Source organism: Silene latifolia, chromosome 1, assembly GCF_048544455.1.
Source record: "Silene latifolia isolate original U9 population chromosome 1, ASM4854445v1, whole genome shotgun sequence".
NCBI classification, from domain to species: domain Eukaryota; kingdom Viridiplantae; phylum Streptophyta; class Magnoliopsida; order Caryophyllales; family Caryophyllaceae; genus Silene; species Silene latifolia.
The window spans coordinates 174,793,796-174,815,111 of NC_133526.1; the positions used below are offsets into that span (position 1 = coordinate 174,793,796).

Here is a 21,316-nt window from a genome sequence, read left to right on the forward strand (position 1 = left end):
TTATTTCCTCTTAAACCATTGCATGTGAGCACGTATTTGTAACAAGTTTAAACATTAATTATGTAGATCGCTGATTTAAACCAAATAGATAAGTACAATAAAAATGCAAAAAAAAAAAAAAATACATCAAAAAATATTAATACCGGCCCAAATACATACCCCTGCAATTTTGCACGGGTTGTAAAACTAGTTAGTTCGTATATAAATAAGCAACACTGACCTGGAAAAAACGTAATCAAATTATAGGAGTCGTTTGATTGCCTCGATAAAACGTAGGCATTGGGAAATCCCATGAATTGAAAAATCAAGACTTGTTTGGTTGACATATTTTTTGTAAAATGGAGGAATTCTAACTCCCTAGGAACTTTCAATGCCTACATAATGGGGGAATTGGCTTACCTAGCCCCCCCTAGGTAATTGAAAGTTCCGGTGGAATTAGATTCCTACATTGATAACCAAACAAGTTTTCTCAAATCACATGAATTCAATGTAGGAACTTAATTCCTATGAATTAGCATTTCCTAGGAAAATCTAATGCCTTCATGAACCAAACGACTCCATAAGCAAACTAGGAAGTAGGAAGTTCGTAGCAAATGCAAACTACAAACCCCACTATCTCCACTTTCCCCAAAAATTAAAAAAAAACTCAAACACAAAAGCAATACACACACAAAAAGGCAAAAACTAGCATTAAAACTACGGAGTACCTTTTTTCCATGTTCTCTTCAACACCTCGACAGTCAACCCATTGTTGTTGCCAATCATGATGAACAACCATCTAATTATTCCAATCTTAGCATCAATTCTACTAATTTATACAACAAATACAGTTAATTCAAGTGCAATTTTCAGTCTTAAGTTCAGATATGCAGGCACTAATCGTTCTTTAGATTATGTTAAACTCCATGATACTAATCGCCTTCAAATGCTTTCCAATGTCGACCTTCCTCTTGGTGGTACCGGCCGCCCCGACTCTTCTGGGTATTCTTTTGATTCTTTTCCTGAGTTTTGTTTTTATATTTTTTAAATGGGTATTGTTTTGATTCGTTTCATGTTAGGTTGATTAGTAGTATTGGGTTTGATCTATTTTACTCGCATTCTTTTCGGGTTTTTGTCGTTGGGTATTTGTTGTTAATTGTTTGTTATTCAGTGATAAGTGATTCTTCTATGGTAGGTTTGAAGTTTGTTTGATTTCTTGACTGTCTGTCTTAATGAACTTGTCGCCATTGGTTTGGTTTAATAATTCTATCATTTAGCTGCAATCGCTGATTAATATGTCGTCTATTGCTCCTAATTACGGAGCTTTCTTGGAGAAAAACAACCAATGATGACTACTCCTAGTGTCCTAGATAATCCTTATGTAGGAGTAGCTCCTTTCTTGCCGAGTTCGTGTCCATATAAAAACAAAAATGTTGCAGATTTTATATTGAATTGTTCTATAGATTGATATTTGAATGATGTGCAGGGGCGGAGCCAGAAATCAAAACTACCTAGGGCTAAATATCGAACTGTACAAATAAGACGATTATTTACGTTGAAAATATAACTAAAAATTGTCATCATCGCGTGATTATATTACTTTTTCGATTTCATTTCCATGTGTTTGATTAATTCAATAAACGTATGTAAATGACATGACTAGAGGGAGTATTATTCATAAATGATGCGGGAATGACATAAATTTGTTATTGTGTAAGTTATAATTAATTTTGATATCACCTATAATTAGAGTAATAAATTCTAAAATTATATTACTATATTACTTGATTCATCACTAAAGAAAGTTATTCTAATATTTTTTATGTCATTATATTGACTTTTATATTTATACTCCCTTCGTCCCAATCAATTGTTGTTCTTTGGTTTGGCACAAAGAGCAAGGAAAGAGGAGGGGGTAAATAACTAAATGACAAGCGAAAAAAAATGAATGAGAATGAACAAATTACTCATTAAATTTATTCTTAAAATAGAAAGAACAACAAATGACTGAGATATCCAAAATGGAAAAGGACAACAAATAACCGGGGCGGAGGGGGTATATTTAAAAGAAAAATTAAATATAGTGACAAATAAAAACAGAAAAGGGAGGACTCAATTTGGATGAGCTATGAAAGTTGAAATGACAAAAAAGAGAAAAAATTGTCTAGAAGAGGAGTCGAACTTGCCATCTTTAGGGAACCAAGGCAACAACTATCACCACTATGACAAAGATATTTATGTGCTAATTTAACACTTGAGAAAATATTTGACTAAACGATCTAGGGCTATAGCCCTAGGCAAAAGGGCCTAAATCCGCCCCTGATGATGTGGCAATCCTAGGTGTTGTTAAGGAGCTCCTTCCGTTGTGGATGCCCGATTATGAGCTCTATGATTAAGCAACTTCTCTTTCTCTGTAGGCTGAATTTTCTTTTGTTCAATACTTAGAAATTTAGGCTTCAAGACTGTTTTGATTCCTGGTTGATTACTAGCAAACACTTAATTGCTGTGAACTTCCATCAAACAGCTCTGCTCAAATCTTAGGGTGTGTTTGGATAGCAAAAGTGGAGGGAAAGGGAGGGGAGGGGGAAAGAGGAAAGGGAAGGAGAGAGAAAGGAGAGGGGGGGATGTAGCGTGGTTATTTGGATACAATTTCCTTCCAAATCTTGCCCTATTGTGGAGAGATTTTGATTAGACTTGGAGGAGGGAAATTGGATCCCTCCAAATCTCTCCCCCTCCATTTCCCTCTACCCTCATTTGCTATCCAAACAAAAGGATTTTGAATCTCCTACGCCCCCCCCCCCCCCCTTTCTTTTCCCCCCAAATCCCTCAATCCAAACACACCCTTAGTTTATCTAACGGTATTGGTTTAAGTTGTCAGTCTGTTTTTTCGGTTAGTTCACGAGCAATTTCCTAAATGAATGCTTTATCATGGCTTTGTACTTGTAGTAATGGGCTGTGTCATTTTTCTTTTCTTGTAAATTAGGGCGTTTCCTATAGGTATTGTGTGGTGAAGGCAGTAAGGAAGTAACAGTAAGGGATAATAACAGGGAATATGGAAGGGTATAATACAAGAACTAGAAGAAAAAATATATGGAAATTGTATATTCGTGTGCCTCATCCTGGGTCCACTTATCTACAAGGTTCACATAAGGTGCATCGAGTCTCTATGGTTAGCACTTAGCAGTCTTAGCACCTCACTGCATCTTGTGCCTAGGCACGCTCTTAAAATTAAAATGTTAGCTCTTCTTGTTGAGTTTCATAAGCTTCCGGTCTGACTCCCGACAGTGAAATGTACTTAACTTAGTTAATACCAACTATTTTGAATGCTGTATGACTCATGGTTGGTGGTTTGTCCTTATATGGTTGTTTCTCATTTGTGTTCTTGGTTGTATGCTTTTGTGGTGAGTTCAATATCCGTATTGTTTCAAGTTTGTTTTTCCCTTGATTGTGGTTTAGATTGTTGTAAAGCCCTTTATGTCACTGGTGATTATAATCCCTGAAGGCCTAAATGGCATTTTTTCTCTTATGTCTACTGTTTGATATAATGTTGTTTATCTGCGGATTTTCTTATAAATCGATTTCCCTTTTTTCTAGGGGTTGTTCATGTTTTCTTCTAATCTTTAGCTGTATTTCGTCAGATAGGTCTAGTTTGATTTCACTCCTGATTTTACAGGATGAACCTTGAATCATTTTGAAAGCAACACTTTGGTTGTTGGTTATGCAGGCTATATTATGCTAAAATTGGACTTGGTACCCCTCCGAAGAGCTACTATATGCAAGTAGACACTGGAAGTGATATAACATGGGTTAATTGCATTGAGTGTACAGAGTGTCCTAAAAGAGGATATCATGGTGTAAGCTCCTTAGATTATTGTTTAAAATGAATGTATTCATTTGTTGCGCTTCCTTTTGATTTCTTTGCCTTGCTGAAATTTCAGTTTGCAAAATTTCTTCCCTTACACATCACAATTCACAGCAACAACAACAAAAACGCTTTAGTTAAAAAATAATTAGGGTCAGCCAAATGAGCTGCCATTGGAAAATCGGCTTTAGTTAAAAAATAATTAGGGTCAGCCAAATGAGCTGCCATTGGAAAATCGTTATATGGAAGGATAACATATTGGAATGTAGGAACTAGATAAAATGGGTGAAAAGACAAGGAAAATGGATAGTTGTAGCAAAAGTAAAGCGGAGTTAAACAAGATGAAACCAAAGAAAATGAAAAGTAAGATAAAGAGAGAGAAAATGAAGTAGAAACAAGACCTTTATTCGTTTCCCTCTAAATACCTTTACAACAAGAACTTTAGCGCTCAAGCAGGAGGTAGGCATTTCAGATGGCCAGTAACGGATAAAGTTTTTTTTTTTTTTTTTTTTTTTTTTTTTTTTTTACGGTTATTCTGAAATGTTGACAGATATCGGTACCCTATGTTCTCTGTGGATACTAGACCTATTTGCTCCAGTGTTGTCTCATTCGGGTTAAACTGGGAAATAATATATACAAAAGCGCTTCATAATTTCACACACTTGCAGTTACATATAAAACTTATGCTCTCAATTCATGTATGCTTATCCTCCTGGCAGATTGATCTCACACTGTATGATCCCAAGGAGTCCCTTACATCTAAAAAGGTTACCTGCCATTCCCCTTTCTGTCTGGAAGTAAATGGTGGCCCATTTCCTGTTTGCAAGACAAATGATTCATGTTCATATGCTGAATTTTATGGAGATGGAAGCTCTAGCACAGGATACTTTGTGGAGGACGTTGTGCACTATGACCAAGTTTCAGGTGATCTTCAGACTACAACTGCAAATGGAAGTATGAGTTTTGGGTGAGACATAGATCCATCTTTTTTCTGCTGTGCGTGTATTCAGTAATTTTTATTGTAGTAATTCAGAAGATAAATGGAGTCTTCTGTCTTCCCTGTTATTCAGATATGTTAATGTATCTTCATGTTTGTTTTCTGCCATATTATGTCAAAGTGGGGAGTCTAAACAGTGTTGAGAGTTTCTTTTTTATATTGTTGTAAGATGAGTGTATCTCTTTTAATATAATCATCACTTCAATAAGCTGGTTCAAAATTTGTCATTTTTTCCACACAGATGTAGTGCTGGACAATATGTGGACCAAGGGACACCAAATCCTGATGGAGCCTTGGATGGTATTATTGGGTTTGGAAAGTCAAATTCATCAATGATCGCTCAATTAGCTTCGACGGGGCAAGTGAGACAGATGTTCGCTCACTGTTTAGATGGGGAAAACGGCGGAGGCATCTTTGCTATTGGAACTATTGTGCAACCAAAGGTCAACTTAACTCCACTAATAGCGAACGAGTATGTAGTTCGTGCTGCAGTGACTAGATAACATTTCTTCTTGTGTATTCATATTTCAATTTCTACCAGTTTCCTTAATCTATTTTGAGTCTTTTTTGTCTTGCTCTCTATGTTCGTCCCTTCATGTTACAAACCTCTTCCTTTTCGTGTACTGTTTGTTATTTCATTGGGCTACTACCTATTTCCCCATTTAAGTTCGTGGTATTATATACCGGTTTGTGTCTTGATCGCGGAAGCAGTTATTGCAACATGTTTGGAGTTAATACCACCTCTAATACAGCTGTATCAACTTTACACCTCTACGAAATGTTCGTCATGTGATGTTGTGGCCCCAATTTGATATCATGATAGTGAGAACATTGTGCGACACATAATAGAACTGCTAAAGTCATGTCCGTCTACTTTTTTTTTTGTAATCTGATCTTAGCTATTTTTTTGAGAACTATAGCTAAGATCAGATGTTAGTCATAATATTAATGGAGAAAAATCAAATTCTCACTACAGTTCTCCCAGCTGTGTTCCAGTTGTGGGTGTAAGCTCTCAATGTATGGAAGATTTTCTTTATATTTAGTTAATGACACTTTATATGAAATGTGCAATTTCATTCGATCTGTTGAAATGCTTCGAAAGTTGACGACTGCTACAATTCTGTGGTTCGATTCCGGGAAACTAAATTCTGGATTCACTGAATCTCGCTGGATGGTCGATTTTCATTTTTTGAGTACGTCAAAAATTTGTCGACAAAATGAAAAAGCTCTCAAAAAGTGGCTCGTTTGCCCCTCTTATGTGCCCTCTGAGACGTTCATTGGTGACAGTTATGAGGAGTAACTTTCTTACCACTTCCAGTTGTTAAGCTACAAGTTTCAACTGCTTTTCTTTTTATGTTGCTACATTTAGTCCTCTTGTGCTTGTCTTCTTGTCAGAATCTGTTGTGTATTGATTCGTTTGCCTTTATCTTTGATTGCACTTTCATTATCTGCAATTTGTTTCTGATCTTAGATGGTGTTGCATTTGTTAATTTTTTTTCCTTGTACGATGTTTTTAGGCCGCATTACAATATCAACATGACCGGTGTTAAGGTTGGAAATTCTTCTCTGGTACTTCCATCAGATTTATATACAGCAGGAGGAAAAAGAGGTGCTATTATTGACATTGGCACTACCCTTGCTTATCTCCCTGAGATTGTCTATGAGCCACTTGTCATTCAGGTATTTAATTTGCTCTGTATGCCAGCTGCTTGGTCTTTTGCTATCCAGTATAGTTGAATGCTCATACACATCAGAATACCTCACAGATACTCTCACGGCAACCTGATTTGAAGTTACTCACTGTTCAAGATCAGTATACATGCTTTAAGTATACGTCCAGGTAGGGCTCCTCTTATCCAGTACTATATTACTTTTTCTTTATCGATTGGGATTAGATGACGTAAATTTTATAGCTTTGAGTGAAACGCCATGCCAATGACCATTAGAGACGAGATCTTGTGAGGTAGGAAAGTGAGGAACCTGTGGTAACAATGAAGAAATATATGTCATGCTTTTGATTTGTTTGATAACTTTGTAGATATTCCCTGCTTTTTATTTCCTAAGCAAGTGAGGATAGATAATTTCTTTGATACTGATGCCTCTTTTTTTTTTTTATAAAAAGTGGTGACACGCTCTTGGTAATTTCCTATTTGAATAATAAAGTCGTAGTCCTAAAATTGAATTTCAGTTGGGCAACATAAATTGTCGTTAGGAAACTCCATGTGAGCTAAAAAAAAAAAAAAACTCCAATCCAATACATTCTATACATTTACTTTTTGGAGGTAAAACTTTACACACTTAGACCGCAGTTACCCTGAAAAATATGAAATCTGGAAAGATGAAACTAATATGTTTAGATATGTTATGAATTCTTTCTTCATAAAGATATTTTTGTAAAAAAAAAAAGTCATGTATTAATGTAGAAAAATACAGTCAAAATATTGTCTCGAAGACCATCCAAAAGTAAATGGGTAGACTGGATTGAATTGGAGGGAGTAAAATTAAAGAGCTGAGGGAAATTACTATGGTTGAAAATCTCGGTCAATACGTATCATATCACTTGAGATGAGATGTATTATGATTGAAAGAAGCCAATCACAATACAGTCAGTTTCTCGTGGAAGTATTTTCTCTGTTCATTACAAGTTCTGTTTTCCTTGGAAGAATGGAACAACAGGAATATCTATTGTCACCCCCTATTTTGTTTTGTGGAGTAGGTTTCTTAGTAATCTTGTACCCTTTAGCTTGCGCCATATATCTAACTGATTCTTTTGATTTCGTTTTCCCAGTCTTGATGATGGATTTCCATCTGTTACCTTCCTCTTTCAAAACAATCTCTCTATGACGGTGTTTCCTCGTGAATATTTTTTCCCTGTGGTAAGTATTTATAAGTTCACAATACTTTTAGTTTTCTTTTCTTTTCTTTTTTTTTTTAGTAATAGAAGAATACTTAATTGACATATAATAAATTGATAACTTCTTGCTAGAAAAAAGTCCAATAGGCCAACTTTCCTCTAGGGTGATTCGTACGCTGACTTTTTTCCTATTGCGCTTTTTTAAAATCCCCCACTAGCCTATAGTCTACGAGTCAAACTCATGAATATACAGTTGATTTCGAAAGGGAGTAACAACGAGCCCACGGGGTATGACTTTACCTAGGGATATTCTCACTTCTACCCCTCAATTTTTCCATTTTCTAAGGTGTACCCCTCTATTCTTGCAAAAAAAATTTAACCGTCAATAATTCTCAGTTACAAGTTCAAAATGCGATAAAAACTTTTTTTCCAAATTGATCGTCTTTACGAGCACATCAGTTTGAAAAAAAATTCATCGACGTCTCAACTCGTAGTCGGGAATTATGGTCGGTCAAAGTTTATTCGTTACAAAAACTTTGACCAACCATAACTACCGGCTATGAGTTCAGAAAGCGGTGAATTTTTTTTTTCAAATTCAAGGCCTTTAAGAAATAATTGATTTTTTAAAAAAAATTACCGTTTCCTGAACTCGTAGCCGAGAATTATTATCGGTCAATTTTTTTTTTGTGAAAAACGAGAGGTACACCTTAGAAAACGAAAAGGTTGAGGGGTACAAGTGAGAATATCCCTTATTATTATCTTACGATGTCCCATACTCCCATCTGATTGAGTCATCTAAAATTTATCTAAATGTGTCCATTGTATGAGATTTATCTGCTGCCATTACTATATTGATGTATATTTTTGTCGTGTAGGCTGCAAATTTTTGGTTTGATACTACTTTGACATCAAGTTATTTGCTACTTTAAAATCTGCAGGATGACTTGTGGTGTGTCGGATGGCAGAATAGTGCAATGCAATCTAGAGACAAGATGAACCTTACTCTTTTAGGAGGTATATGCAAATGTCTCATTATTGATCTAGAAATACTGATATGTCTACTACTAATTGTTAGTTGGCATAGTCTTTCACATTGGTTTGGTTGGTGTTGGTTGAGAAGTAATTATTTGTTGGGCTCGAGGGGAGTATGCAATATTGTATTTTCACTTTTCGTAATTTAGATTATTATCTTAGACTAAACTTGATCAGTTGTTTGCTTGCATCGAAAGTTCATCTTATGCTCGGAAGTCGGAATTTATCATTTATTCCTTCTGTAGAGTTGATATCTATTGTTTTATTTCTCTATTGCTCGACGATCAAATTTTATCTGCATATTCAAGGTGTCTAGTTTTGGTTTCTTGATACCTTAGTTTTGAAAGCCACCGAGGGGATAAGGGGCGAGACGAAGATGCTTGCACCTAATACTCGCAAGGCACAAATATTTCTGCAAACAAATTTATAAAATTGTGCAATTCTTTTTTTTTTTTAGATTCTAATATAAGGACGTATAATGTAGTCCTCTACACTACCTGTACCCTGTTCCATAAGGTGCTAAGGCACCCGAAGCAGTTTTGCTAATTGCCTTGTGTGTGTTATTTTTAACTAAGCATGATACTGTCACCATAGCATATTTGTAGTTGTTTTTATTTGTGATATGTGCAAATGGTCTCACTTGAGTATTAATTTTAGTGCTGTTAGGTCTATTGGGTTCATGACTATTTCTTCTCTGGCTAGATGGTGGAGTTCTTTCGAACATAATGTAGTGAATAGTTCTTAGAATCTAACAGCCATTTTCATTCTTACTAATTTGAAAAATGTGAACCGAAGGTAAAATATGTGCTTCATGGATAAATGTTTATACAAATGTTTTAGTAGTATGATGACTGCCCAAGTTATATGGTATTGAATCTACTGATGATTGTTTTACCAACAATAATCTATTCAGTTATGATACGCGATTAATTCAATCTTCTGCTGCAGATCTCGTGCTTTCAAACAAGTTGGTTGTATATGATCTTGAGAACCAAGAAATTGGGTGGACCGAGTATAATTGTGAGTACTATCAATTATCCTGATCAGTTTTATCATTCATTATGCATTTATGCAAAATCATAAGCGAAAATGCTTGAGCAAGCTTATATTTTTTACTTTGTTAGAAGTGTATTGTGCTTATAGTGGTTTGTTACTTTGTGCACCTTGTCTTCTTGTTGTGAATTTCATACTGTGACTTTGTTTGCCCTCCTTCTGATGGGGTGTCTAGCTTCAAGGTTGCCTACTTTTTTATGTTTTGCAGGGATGGTATCCTTGAGGCCTACAGCTTCCTTTGTTCATATTGATTAGATTCAAATGGTCTGATCAATAATTGCGTGTAATTTTTGGGTTTCAGGTTCGTCGAGCATTCAGGTAAAGGATGAGCAAACGGGAACTGTACATCTAGTGGGTGCCCATTTCATTTCCTCGGCTTCCTCTGTAAATATTCAAACAGCTCTCGTAGTTTTATGCATAACCCTCTTTGTTATAATTTTAAGACATTAAGCTAAAAATTTTGGGTAAGGTGCACATAGTGTTTTAAAGTTGGTACACGCAGTGTACAAAAGTAGGACTTCAGATACCATTCTAAAACCATCTGCTGTAAATAATAGATAAGAAACTGATTTGGCAAGAAGCATGCATGTCCTAAATCTACTTTGATGGTGTTGCAGTAAAATAACATGTAAGATGCAATGCTGACAAAATCTGACTCGGCTATTACAAATTAATGATATTTTTCCCAGTTCAGAATCTCATTCGCAGAAGACTTCAGATATATGAATACCCCACACGTTAACGTGTTAACAACCGGATTTCAGAACTTAGATCCCGCTTAAACATGGGCTACAAATTTCATCCCCTTGATTTTTTTGGGTTGATAAAGAAGCATAAAGGCAGTACATTACAAATTTGTTGAGTCCATTTACTTGGTGAGATACTCATAATTCACACTGGAAGAACCAGGAACTGGGATTCAAGGGGAACTTTGTACGACGAGAGTAGTTGAAGGACAATGTTTGAAGAGGAAGCAAGGGTAAACCAGAATTGACCACACAATCATCAAACTTCAACACCTTGAACAACTTGGGATCAACCAGGGACTGAGGGAACTTGCCGCATTTGACATGAATGTCGGTGACCGGACATGTTCCGCAGTTGTTCACAACGTCCACCCTGAACCTGGCCTTCCCCACTTGAGTCTGGTTTACGCTTGGTCCATTCTTCATACACCGACTTGTGCTAATTACTGAACCTATTTAATCAAAACATCATAACACACTTCAAAGTAGTTATCATAAACAAGATACAATGTGTTCTCAAAACAAAACACAAAAAGTACGACTGGACTAATTTTCTAACGTCATTACACATATAGTCAATCAATGTTGCAATTCCACAGAATGGGAATAAGTAGTATTTATCATAACGAGATTTTAATAGCATCGGCGTTGTGGCCTCTCTTGTTTATGAGGGATGTTGCTCTGAATTTTCTATACTATGAGCAGGTTTACTCCAAATTTCTTATTCCCTCACGGACCAATGCTCGACACTAGACACTTCCTCCAACATCTCATTTCAAACCAGGAAATGTAAACATTGCCATATGGGATAATTAACAAGCAAGGTAGCAATAAATAGAAGAATAAAAAGGGTGAAAGAGAGAACCATTAGAAGAATGAAGAAAGAGTAGAAAACAAGTCAAGAGAAGCTTAAAGAGTGATAATTGGTGTTGCATTTTACAAGTGTGATTTGTAACATCCAAGGGAGTAGGAGATGTCCTTATAAGCAAGGGTATGTGGGGGAGAATGTGGGATATGTGGCTTGGGTTATTTGATGTACTAAAGACCAATCCCGTGATAATTCAAAAGGATCACATGCAATGACTTGTAAACAAGGGACACTGAATTTCGTAACACAGTGTCAAGTAGGACGAGTCTTCCACATTTTCTGCCTCTTGTCAGTTTTGCCTCACTTACATTCACATGGACGTATATATCAAAAACACTTGCTATTCTCGTACACAAAATCTCGAAGATGGGCGATATCCGTCACAAGCTTCTAACGGATATCGTTTCCTCTCACAAAATGCCCATTGAGAGGTAAGTGGTATTAGCTAAGTTAGGATGGTTAGCTATGTATACTAACAGTATTATGCTAAACATAAGGTACAGTGAATGTATTTATAATACAATAGGAATACAACTGATAGAATGATAATCCCTAATTAGGGTATCGTTTCTCATTAGCATATATAGGAAACTAATACAAAGAGGTTAGCTAATTACAAGGCTACAAGATCTCCTAATATATCTAACTAAGTCAATAATATCAAAAGATATACAAGAGAATATATACATAATATATAATCACTAATACACCCCCGCAGTTGGAGCGGGAGCTTGTCGGACGCTTAAACTGGAGCGAAACCTGGTAAATAGATGCTTGGGAAGTCCTTTCGTAAAGATATCGGCGTATTGATATTCGGCCGGAATGTGGAGAACTTTAACTTTCCCAAGGCGGACTTGTTCGCGAACAAAATGAATATCAAGCTCAATGTGCTTAGTTCGCTGATGTTGTACCGGGTTGCCGGAGAGGTAAACAGCTGATACATTATCACAAAAAACGAGGCTAGCGCGAGAGATGGGAACATGGAGTTCCAAAAGTAAATTACGAAGCCAGCTTGTCTCGGCAACGGCATTAGCAACACCCCTGTATTCTGCTTCTGCGCTGGACTTTGAGACGGTAGGTTGACGTTTGGAGGACCAAGATACCAAATTGTCACCAAGAAAAACACAATAACCAGAAGTAGACCGTCTAGAGTCAGGGCAGCCCCCCCAATCAGCATCGGAATAAGCAGTTAACGAATGGGAGGCAGACTTAGTAAAGGTGAGACCGTGATCAAGGGTACCCTTGATATAACGCAGAATACGTTTCAAAAAACCAAAATGAGGTTCACGGGGGGCGTGCATGAATAGGCAAACTTGTTGTACCGCATAAGATATATCGGGTCGAGTAATGGTTAAGTATTGGAGCGCACCTGCCAAGCTACGGTAGAGGGTAGGATCGGCGACGGGTGACCCGGCTGTGGAGCTCAACTTCGACCCAGTCTCAACCGGCGTAGACACCGGATTGCAATTGGCCATTGAGGCACGTGTAAGAATATCACGAGCATATTGAGACTGACTTAAAAAGAGACCAGAAGAACTGCGGTGTACCTGAATACCAAGGAAATGGTGGAGTTTGCCAAGATCCGACATAGCAAATTCTTGAGATAAATCTTGAATAATCTGTTGAAGTAAGCGTGTGCTGGATGCAGTCAATACAATATCATCAACATAAAGGAGTAAGTATGCCATGTCGGGACCATCACGATAGATGAAAAGGGATTGGTCACAAATGCTACTACGAAAACCCTTTGATAAAATAAAATTCGCGAACCGCGTATACCAAGCCCGTGGAGCTTGCTTGAGACCATAAAGAGACTTGCGGAGGCGACACACATGACGGGGCATAGAAGGGTCAACAAATCCCGGGGGTTGGTGCATATAAACGGTTTCAACTAAGTCTCCATGTAAAAAAGCATTCTTGACATCCAGCTGATGTAGAGGCCAAGATCGTGTAATAGCAAGACTAAGTACCGTTCGAATCGTTGTGGGTTTGACCACCGGGCTAAACGTCTCATCGCAATCAATACCAACCTGCTGACATTTCCCATTCACCACAAGACGGGCTTTATAGCGTTGTAAGGTTCCATCAGATTTAAATTTATGTCGAAATAACCACATACAACGTATAATATGAGCATTGTCCGGACGTGGAACGAGTTCCCAAGTGTGATTGTCAATTAAAGCACGATACTCGTCAGTCATAGCGGCATTCCAATTCGGGTCGTGAAGGGCTGTTTTGGGGTCTTTCGGAATGGGAGAAAGAGGAGATGTGTGGCTAGTGGTTAAAACGCGGGGTTTGAATATACCATTCATGGCACGAGTCGTCATAGTATGGTCACGGGTATGGGCTGGTGGCGGGTCAGGGCTGTAGGAGGTATAGGAAGGGGAATGGCGTAGGGGATGTGGTGATGGTGTGCGGTGGATCGTTTCAGGGGAAGCAGAGGGTACGGGTTGGGATGTAGTTGCGGCAGTGGGGTTGGATGGTGTAGTTGCGGCAGTGGGGTTGGATGGTGTAGTTGCGGGTGTGGTTGGAGGGGAGTGTGGTGTCTGGCGGGTGGGAGTGGAGGGAGGTGATGGTTGTGGGTGTGGTTGGTTGTGACGCGGCTGGGCAGGCTTTAGGGGATTGATGAACGCATCAATCAAGGCAGGGGAGAGGTCCGAGCTGGGTTTGTCGAGGATGGGAGTCGTGGTTGATGGTGTGGAGGAAGAAGCGAATGGGAAGATGGACTCATCGAAGGTGACATGACGGGAAATAATTAATTTTCCACTAGAAAGCTCGAGACACTTGTAGCCGCGAAATTCTTGTGGGTATCCTAAGAAGACACATTTGGTGGAACGGGGAGCAAGTTTATGTGGACTCTTAGCAGTTTGGTTGGGGTAACAGACGCACCCAAAGACACGTAAGTGAGAGTAGGAGGGATTTTTGTGAAAAAGAGCGGATGTGGGAGAGCGGAAGTCGAGAATTTTGGTGGGTAGAATGTTGTGGAGGTGGACTGCGGTATGAAGGGCATCGACCCAGTATTGTAAAGGGACGGAGGAGTGATGGAGTAAGACTAAAACAATTTCATTAATGCGTCGAATCATGCGTTCGGCCTTTCCATTTTGTGATGAGGTTTGTGGACATGAAAATCTAAAAATAAGACCATTTTGATTGGCAAGTTGTTTGAACTCATTATTATCGAATTCGCGGCCTAAATCGCATTGGAAAGTTTTAATGGGTCGATTGAATTGGGTTTTGACATAGTTCCGAAAAGAGATAAACTTGGAGTACGTTTCGGACTTAAACTTTAACGGATACACCCATACAAATTGAGTAAAATTATCAATTAAGATCAAATAATATTTGTAACCGGCCTTACTAACGATGGGGGATGTCCACAAGTCACTGTGAATTATATCAAACGGGGCAAGAGTATGTGACAAAGAATCCGTAAAAGGCAATCGTTTGTGTTTGCTTATTTGACAAGAATGACATAAGTGAGAGTTCGATTTGCTACTACAAGAAATATGAGAACGAGACTTAAGACAATTAAAAATAGAGGCACCCGGGTGGCCTAGGCGGGAGTGCCAAACATCAGGAGAAAAGGCCAGGAGAGTGGGGCTTGACACGGCTTTGGTTGGGCTAGACTTGGCTGACACGGGGTAGAGATCACCGTCACTGTTGCTCCTCAGAATCAGACTCCCATTCGCTAAATCCTTCACAGAAAAACCAAGAGGATCAAATTCAACGGATACATGGTTGTCCTTAGTAAATTGTCGGACGGAGATGAGGTTTTTAATAATTTTAGGTGTGTACAGCACATTTTTGAGGTGAAGGGCACGGGTGGGGCTTGGTATGGTCGAGTGTCCAGATCCGAGAACCGGAATGCGAGCGCCATTACCAACATAAATAGAGTGTATCGTACTAGAATTGAGAGGGGAAGGGAACGTACCTGCGTCCGCACTTAAGTGGGACGATGCACCAGTGTCCATGTAGAACGGCTGCATAGACATAGCTTGAAAAGCTTGACCCAATTGACCCAAATCCGTAGGCTGAGTCGAGTCGTCTTGCGCAACATATGCCTGACCAGCAGCCGGTTGTTGCGTGCGGTTGCTAGAGTAAGAGCCGCGGCTACTGTTTCGAGAAGCTGAGGCCGAAGACTGATGAGAGGGCCACGGCTGCCATGGTTGTGTCCATCCCGGGTAGGTGGGGTAGGGACAAGGTGGTGGTGTCCACATACCCGGCCAGGTTGGCATCGGTCCCCAGGCAGAAGGTGGCGTGAAGGTGCTATTGGGCTGCTTTTGATTTCGATTCCCACCCTTAGAGGAGCTGCCATTATTACCATTGTTCTTTCGACCATTATGGTGACGGGGCTTAGAGGACTTGGGTTGATCATCCCATGTCCGATTCTCAGTAGGGGAGGGAGGGGCAACAAACGCAGCAGGCTCGTCGCGAACATCGCGACGATGATTCTCAAGTTCTATCATACTACGGGCCGTCTCAAAAGTGGGTAGTGTTTGATTAATATACGCTGCTACCGTATCATAGTCCTTGGGTAAACCACGTACAAGTTGAAGCACTAACCTTTGTTCATTGATGGCGGCGCCGACGTCCTTTAATGACCCGGCTAATTCACGAAGCCGTTGGCAATACGCATCAAAGGACGGAAGACTAGCAAGCTTGAGATTGTTAAACTCGTGTTCAAGGCTAGCGGCACGAGCACCCTTATTATTGAGGAAAATATTTTTGACACGGGTCCATGCCTCGAAAGCAGTGGATTCGGGTTCAAGAATACGAGGCAATAGGTCGTCGGACATAGTGCCGTAAATCCATTGCAAAACAAGAGCGTCAATTTCGTACCACGCATCATATAGTGGGTCGTTTTCCGCAGAGGGTCGAGTACCATCAATATGATGCAAAACTTTATAACCTCGAGCATGGAGAGTGAAGAGACTTACCCAATTGGCGTAGGAGACTTTCGATCCGTCAAGGACACGCACCTTCTTTTGGATGTCCGTGACTGTGTACGCCGGATGGAGGGTAGGCTTGGGGGACGATTGGCTAGTATCAACTAAGTCGCCTGACATAGTAGCGTGAGGCTAGTCGAAGGCGGCGGGAGAGGTGTTGCCAGGGGCAAAAACACGAAAGAAAAAAAGAGGAGGAATAGAGAAACCTAGGCTGATACCATGATAGAATGATAATCCCTAATTAGGGTATCGTTTCTCATTAGCATATATAGGAAACTAATACAAAGAGGTTAGCTAATTACAAGGCTACAAGATCTCCTAATATATCTAACTAAGTCAATAATATCAAAAGATATACAAGAGAATATATACATAATATATAATCACTAATAACAACCATATCCTAAGTCTAAGGCGGAGGATTATGATAATACATAAAATAAGGAGCTAAGTTAGGATGGTTAGCTATGTATACTAACAGTATTATGCTAAACATAAGATACAGTGAATGTGGACTTAGCTAATACACCCCCGCAGTCGAAACGGGAGGTTCACGGACGCTAAGACTGTCCCGAAAATCAGTGAAAAGTACGCGCGGAGCCCTTTGGTGAAAATATCGACAATTTGATGACGGGACGGAACATGGTGTACGCGGACTTGGCCACGTGCGACTTGCTCACGGACGAAATGGATGTCTAGCTCAATATGTTTCGTACGTTGGTGCTGCACGGGATTACCCGATAAGTAGATGGCACTCACGTTGTCACAATAAACAATGGTAGCCTTACGTGGAGGACATCTGAGTTCTAGTAATAAGTTACGGAGCCAACAAGATTCGGAAACGACATTGGCGACCCCTCTATATTCGGCTTCGGCACTAGAACATGAAATAGTCGGTTGTCGCTTTGAGGACCAAGAAACAAGGTTGTCTCCCAAGAATATACAATAACCAGAAGTGGAGCGTCTGGTGTCCGGGCACCCACCCCAGTCAGCATCGGTATAGGACATCAGATCAGTTGTGGGAGTGGAAGTGCAGTACAGATGAAGGCCATAAGATGCGGTCCCTTTTATATACCTGATGATGCGTTTCAGGATGGCCATGTGAGTATCGCGAGGAGCATGCATATGGAGACAAACTTGTTGGACAACATAAGATATATTTGGTCGAGTAAAAGTGAGATATTGTAGCGCTCCAGCGAGGCTACGGTAGTGAGTTGGATCGTCATAGAGAGACCCGCAACTAGCTCCTGTTTTTGGTGATGTGTCGATAGGTGTAGCACAAGGCTTACATGTCATACCGGCGCGCTCAATAATTTCTTCTGCATATTTCTGTTGGCTTAAGAATAAACCACCTTTATGACGTGTAACAGCGATTCCCAAAAAATAGCTCAACGGCCCCAAGTCTTTCATGGCAAACTCAGAGGCAAGACGAGACATAATGGACTTTCGGAGACTATCAGAAGAAGTAATGAGAATAATATCATCAACATACAGGAGGAGATAAGCGGTGTCAACATTCTGGCGATAAATAAACAAAGAGTGGTCACACTTGCTGTGGTGAAAACCGATTGAAGAGACAAAATCAGCGAACTGCAGATACCAAGCACGTGGTGCCTGTTTAAGGCCATAAAGAGATTTCTTTAGTAAGCAGACGTGATCGGGTTTGGTGCGGTCGCGAAAACCGAGAGGCTGATGCATATAAACAGTTTCTTGTAGATGCCCATGTAAGAAAGCGTTTTTAACATCAAGTTGGTGAATATTCCACAACCCGAATAGTAGCCGGTTTGACCACCGGACTAAAAGTCTCTTCACAATCAATTCCGACCTATTGGGACCTGCCATCACAAACAAGACGGGCCTTATGCCGCTCAAACGAACCATTAGATTTCTTTTTGTGTCGAAAAACCCATATACATCGAGTGACATTGACATTCGGTGGTTTTGGGACTAAATCCCAAGTCTCATTATCAATAAGAGCATTATACTCGTCAGTCATGGCCTCTTTCCAATTCGGGTCGGACAATGCAGTAACGGGATTACGTGGTAGTGGGGATGGCGTAGTAATCACAGCTAAATTAAAAGGGTGCTTGGGTATAAATATGTCGTGCATACTATGAGTGGTCATTGTCCGAGGTTGGTTAAGGGAAGGGCCAGTTTGTGTGGGTGAGGTTCGTTGGGTATTGTGGCGGGTCACAGGGGAAGGTTGGGAAGGTGAGACGGGTGTGGTAGGTTGACAAGGGGACACTGGCATTGTGTCAGGCTGTGGTGTGCCTGTTTGGGCAACCGCTTGGGACTCCAAATGATGACGAACGTAAGGGGAATGGGAATCATCTAGGAAAGAGTAGTTCAGGGAATTTGGAGAAGCAATGGTTGCAAAAGGAAATGTTTTTTCGTCGAACACTACATGACGGGAAATAATTAGCTTACCCTTAGAGAGGTCGTAACATTTATAACCGCGATGTTGTGGAGGGTATCCTAAGAAGACGCAGGGAGAAGAACGTGGTTGGAGTTTGTTTATGGTATTGGAAGGGATTAACGGATAACATAAACAACCAAAAACACGTAGGTGTGCGTAAGAAGGATCACGGTTATACAATAGTTGTGTCGGAGATTTAAAACTAAGCAGCTTGCTAGGGAGTATATTAAGGAGGTATGTGGCCATTTGTAGAGCGTGGTGCCAGAAATTAGGTGGGACAGATGCATGTTGTAGGATAGTGCGAACGATATTATTTATAGAGCGAATTTTACGTTCAGCTTTACCGTTTTGAGATGAGGTATATGGGCATGAGAAACGGAAACTCATTCCATTCTTCTTGCAAAACGTGGAAAATTTAGTATTATCATATTCACGGCCGTTGTCACATTGGAAATTCTTTATGGATTTTTCGAAATGAGTTTTAACATATTTATTAACCATGAAAATATAGAAAAAACTTCAGATTTGTTGCCAATTGGGAATGTCCATAAAAAATTGGTGTGATCATCAAGAAATAAAAGATAATACTTATGACCTTCAGAACTCAAAATGGGAGAAGTCCATAAATCGCTATGGATAATATCAAAAGCACATAAAGTCCTACTGGTGGAATTAACAAAAGGCAACTTAATATGTTTCCCAAGAATATAAGACTGACACTTCGACAAACTATTAATAGACTTGCAGGAAATAAGCTTATTACTGGTAAGAGAAGAAAAGGTAGGAGCCCCAGGGTGTCCCAAACGAGCATGCCACAACGCAGGAGCAACATGAGTAAGGGCAGTTGGTGTGTTGTGGGTTACATGGACGGGTAACAGTGGGTATAGGTCGCCAATGCCGTTACATCGCATTTTTGGTATCCTCGTCTGAATATCCTTCACAGAAAAACCGAAAGGGTCAAATTCAATGGTCACATTATTGTCGGTTGTAAAACGACGCACGGAAATCAGATTTTTTATTATGTTAGGGGCATGTAAAACATTACGCAATTTAAGGGAAGAATGTGGGCTGGGTAAGGTAACATGTCCGTAACCGCGAATCGGAATTCCTTGGCCACTACCAACAATAATATTTCGATTAGTGCTCAAATTGAAATAAGACGAGAGATTACCTTGAGATTGCGTCATATGATTTGTCGCACCGGTGTCCATGTACCAGTTTGGGTCAGGAGGCGTGAGGCTCATTGTGTGCAGAGCTGCTTCAATATCCGTAGGAGCGTACCCAGGTGGAGGAGCAGAGGCGACATGAGCCTGGGGTGCACGGCCGAGTATACCCTGCTGGCGGGAGAAGGGAGGCCTGGTCCAAGCAGATGTCGGATAAGGACATGGTGGTGTAGCCCATGATCCCCATCCCCAACGCTGATACAGTCCCCATGGATAAGAGGCAGGAGGTGTAGCAGTGGCAGTAGTAGTAGGGGCAGTAGGCGGAGAAGTAGTGGTGTCGTTTCTGGTTCTACTGCTACCACCACTACCACCACGGCCTTGTTTACGATTATTTTTACCTTTGCCATGGTTGCGGGATTGACCTCGTTTAGACCCATTGTCCCGAGGAGGATCTGGAGAGGACGTATAAAGAGCCGTCCCGGCGGCTGTAGCTTCCACCGTGGCCTGATTAGCCTTGCGTGATTATTCAAGAATTAGTCTCGAGCGGGCTTCGGAAAAAGAAGGTAAGGGTGTGGACTTAGCTAATAAGTGGGAAGCACATGGGGGTGTCCCACCTTGTCCCTTCTCCCTTTTCGTGAGAGGTCACAAGCTTGTGACGGGATTAGCCCATCACAAGCAAGACTAGCTGATTCTCGTAAACCATCTACAAATTACTTGTATATGGGATCTTACTAGTTAGGATCCACTAGTAGGGCTTAAGTTCGGCCAAACCGGGTAGAACCGGCTTACCCAAACCTATACAGGATCTTGAAGTAAATGTGTACATGTCCAATGGGTTGGTATTTAAGTAGCTTAGGGGCTATGTTTTAGTTCGGTCCACTCGAGAAAAAATTTGACTAAATCCAAGAAATGGTCACCATTTCATCCCTTATATTCTTAGAATCTTAGTTGTACTTGCAGCTATTCAGGGGCGATTTTAGGGAGGGTGTATGAGGTTCATCTACACCCCACCTGAATTTGAAATAAAATTACTTTATGTAGAAATATAGCAGTGTGATTACTTGGGTTTTGTGGTAAAGTGTGGTATTTTTTAGCCAGATGCTAGGTAGCACAGACACTCCTCATAATCAACCGTCCTGTGTCCGACACCGTGTCGGATACCGACACTCGTCGGACACACGCCTAAACGTGGCAGACGCCTATAAAGCTGTGTCTAACCTTCTTCTTTTATTTCGGCACGTGTCCGACGCGTGTCCATGGTATTTGGGCACGTGTCCGACCCGTGTCCTTGGTATTTGGACATCATTTGGGGTGAATGATGTTATTTAGACGAGAAATGAATTGTCGAAAGAGATTGACTAGAAATGGGTTCGGGTGGAAAATGAAAATGAGTTATATTC

At 40.2% G+C, this 21,316-nt stretch overlaps 2 protein-coding genes across 2 annotated transcripts; one reads left to right on the forward strand and one right to left on the reverse strand.

Moving 5' to 3' along the window:
• The first annotated feature begins 559 nt into the window (after window positions 1–559).
• On the forward strand, window positions 560–10,342 carry LOC141612279 (aspartic proteinase 36). The gene is made up of 10 exons (XM_074431021.1): window positions 560–981; window positions 3,704–3,833; window positions 4,561–4,808; window positions 5,080–5,310; window positions 6,356–6,518; window positions 6,605–6,678; window positions 7,627–7,714; window positions 8,631–8,706; window positions 9,673–9,744; window positions 10,079–10,342. Exons 1-10 carry the CDS (start codon window positions 764–766, stop codon window positions 10,225–10,227), a joined length of 1,449 nt encoding a protein of 482 aa, XP_074287122.1. The 5' UTR covers window positions 560–763; the 3' UTR covers window positions 10,228–10,342.
• Window positions 10,343–10,416: 74 nt separating this feature from the next.
• Window positions 10,417–11,570, reverse strand: LOC141612290 (uncharacterized protein At1g05835). Its single transcript, XM_074431032.1, has 2 exons — window positions 11,389–11,570; window positions 10,417–10,975 (listed from the first exon to the last, which is right to left on the reverse strand). Exons 1-2 carry the CDS (start codon window positions 11,456–11,458, stop codon window positions 10,662–10,664), a joined length of 384 nt encoding a protein of 127 aa, XP_074287133.1. The 5' UTR covers window positions 11,459–11,570; the 3' UTR covers window positions 10,417–10,661.
• Between the last annotated feature and the right edge of the window lie 9,746 nt (window positions 11,571–21,316).

Bases quoted from the DNA above. Each gene is read 5' to 3' on its own strand.
- LOC141612279 (XM_074431021.1), top strand. From the start codon at position 764: ATGATGAACAACCATCTAATTATTCCAATCTTAGCATCAATTCTACTA. The intron at 3,834-4,560 runs GTAAGCTCCTTA...TCCTCCTGGCAG, and splicing joins CTAAAAGAGGATATCATGGT to ATTGATCTCACACTGTATGA. The intron at 7,715-8,630 runs GTAAGTATTTAT...TAAAATCTGCAG, and splicing joins GTGAATATTTTTTCCCTGTG to GATGACTTGTGGTGTGTCGG.
- LOC141612290 (XM_074431032.1), bottom strand. From the start codon at position 11,458: ATGCAACACCAATTATCACTCTTTAAGCTTCTCTTGACTTGTTTTCTA. The intron at 10,976-11,388 runs GTTCTCTCTTTC...TTGATTAAATAG, and splicing joins CTTTCTTCATTCTTCTAATG to GTTCAGTAATTAGCACAAGT.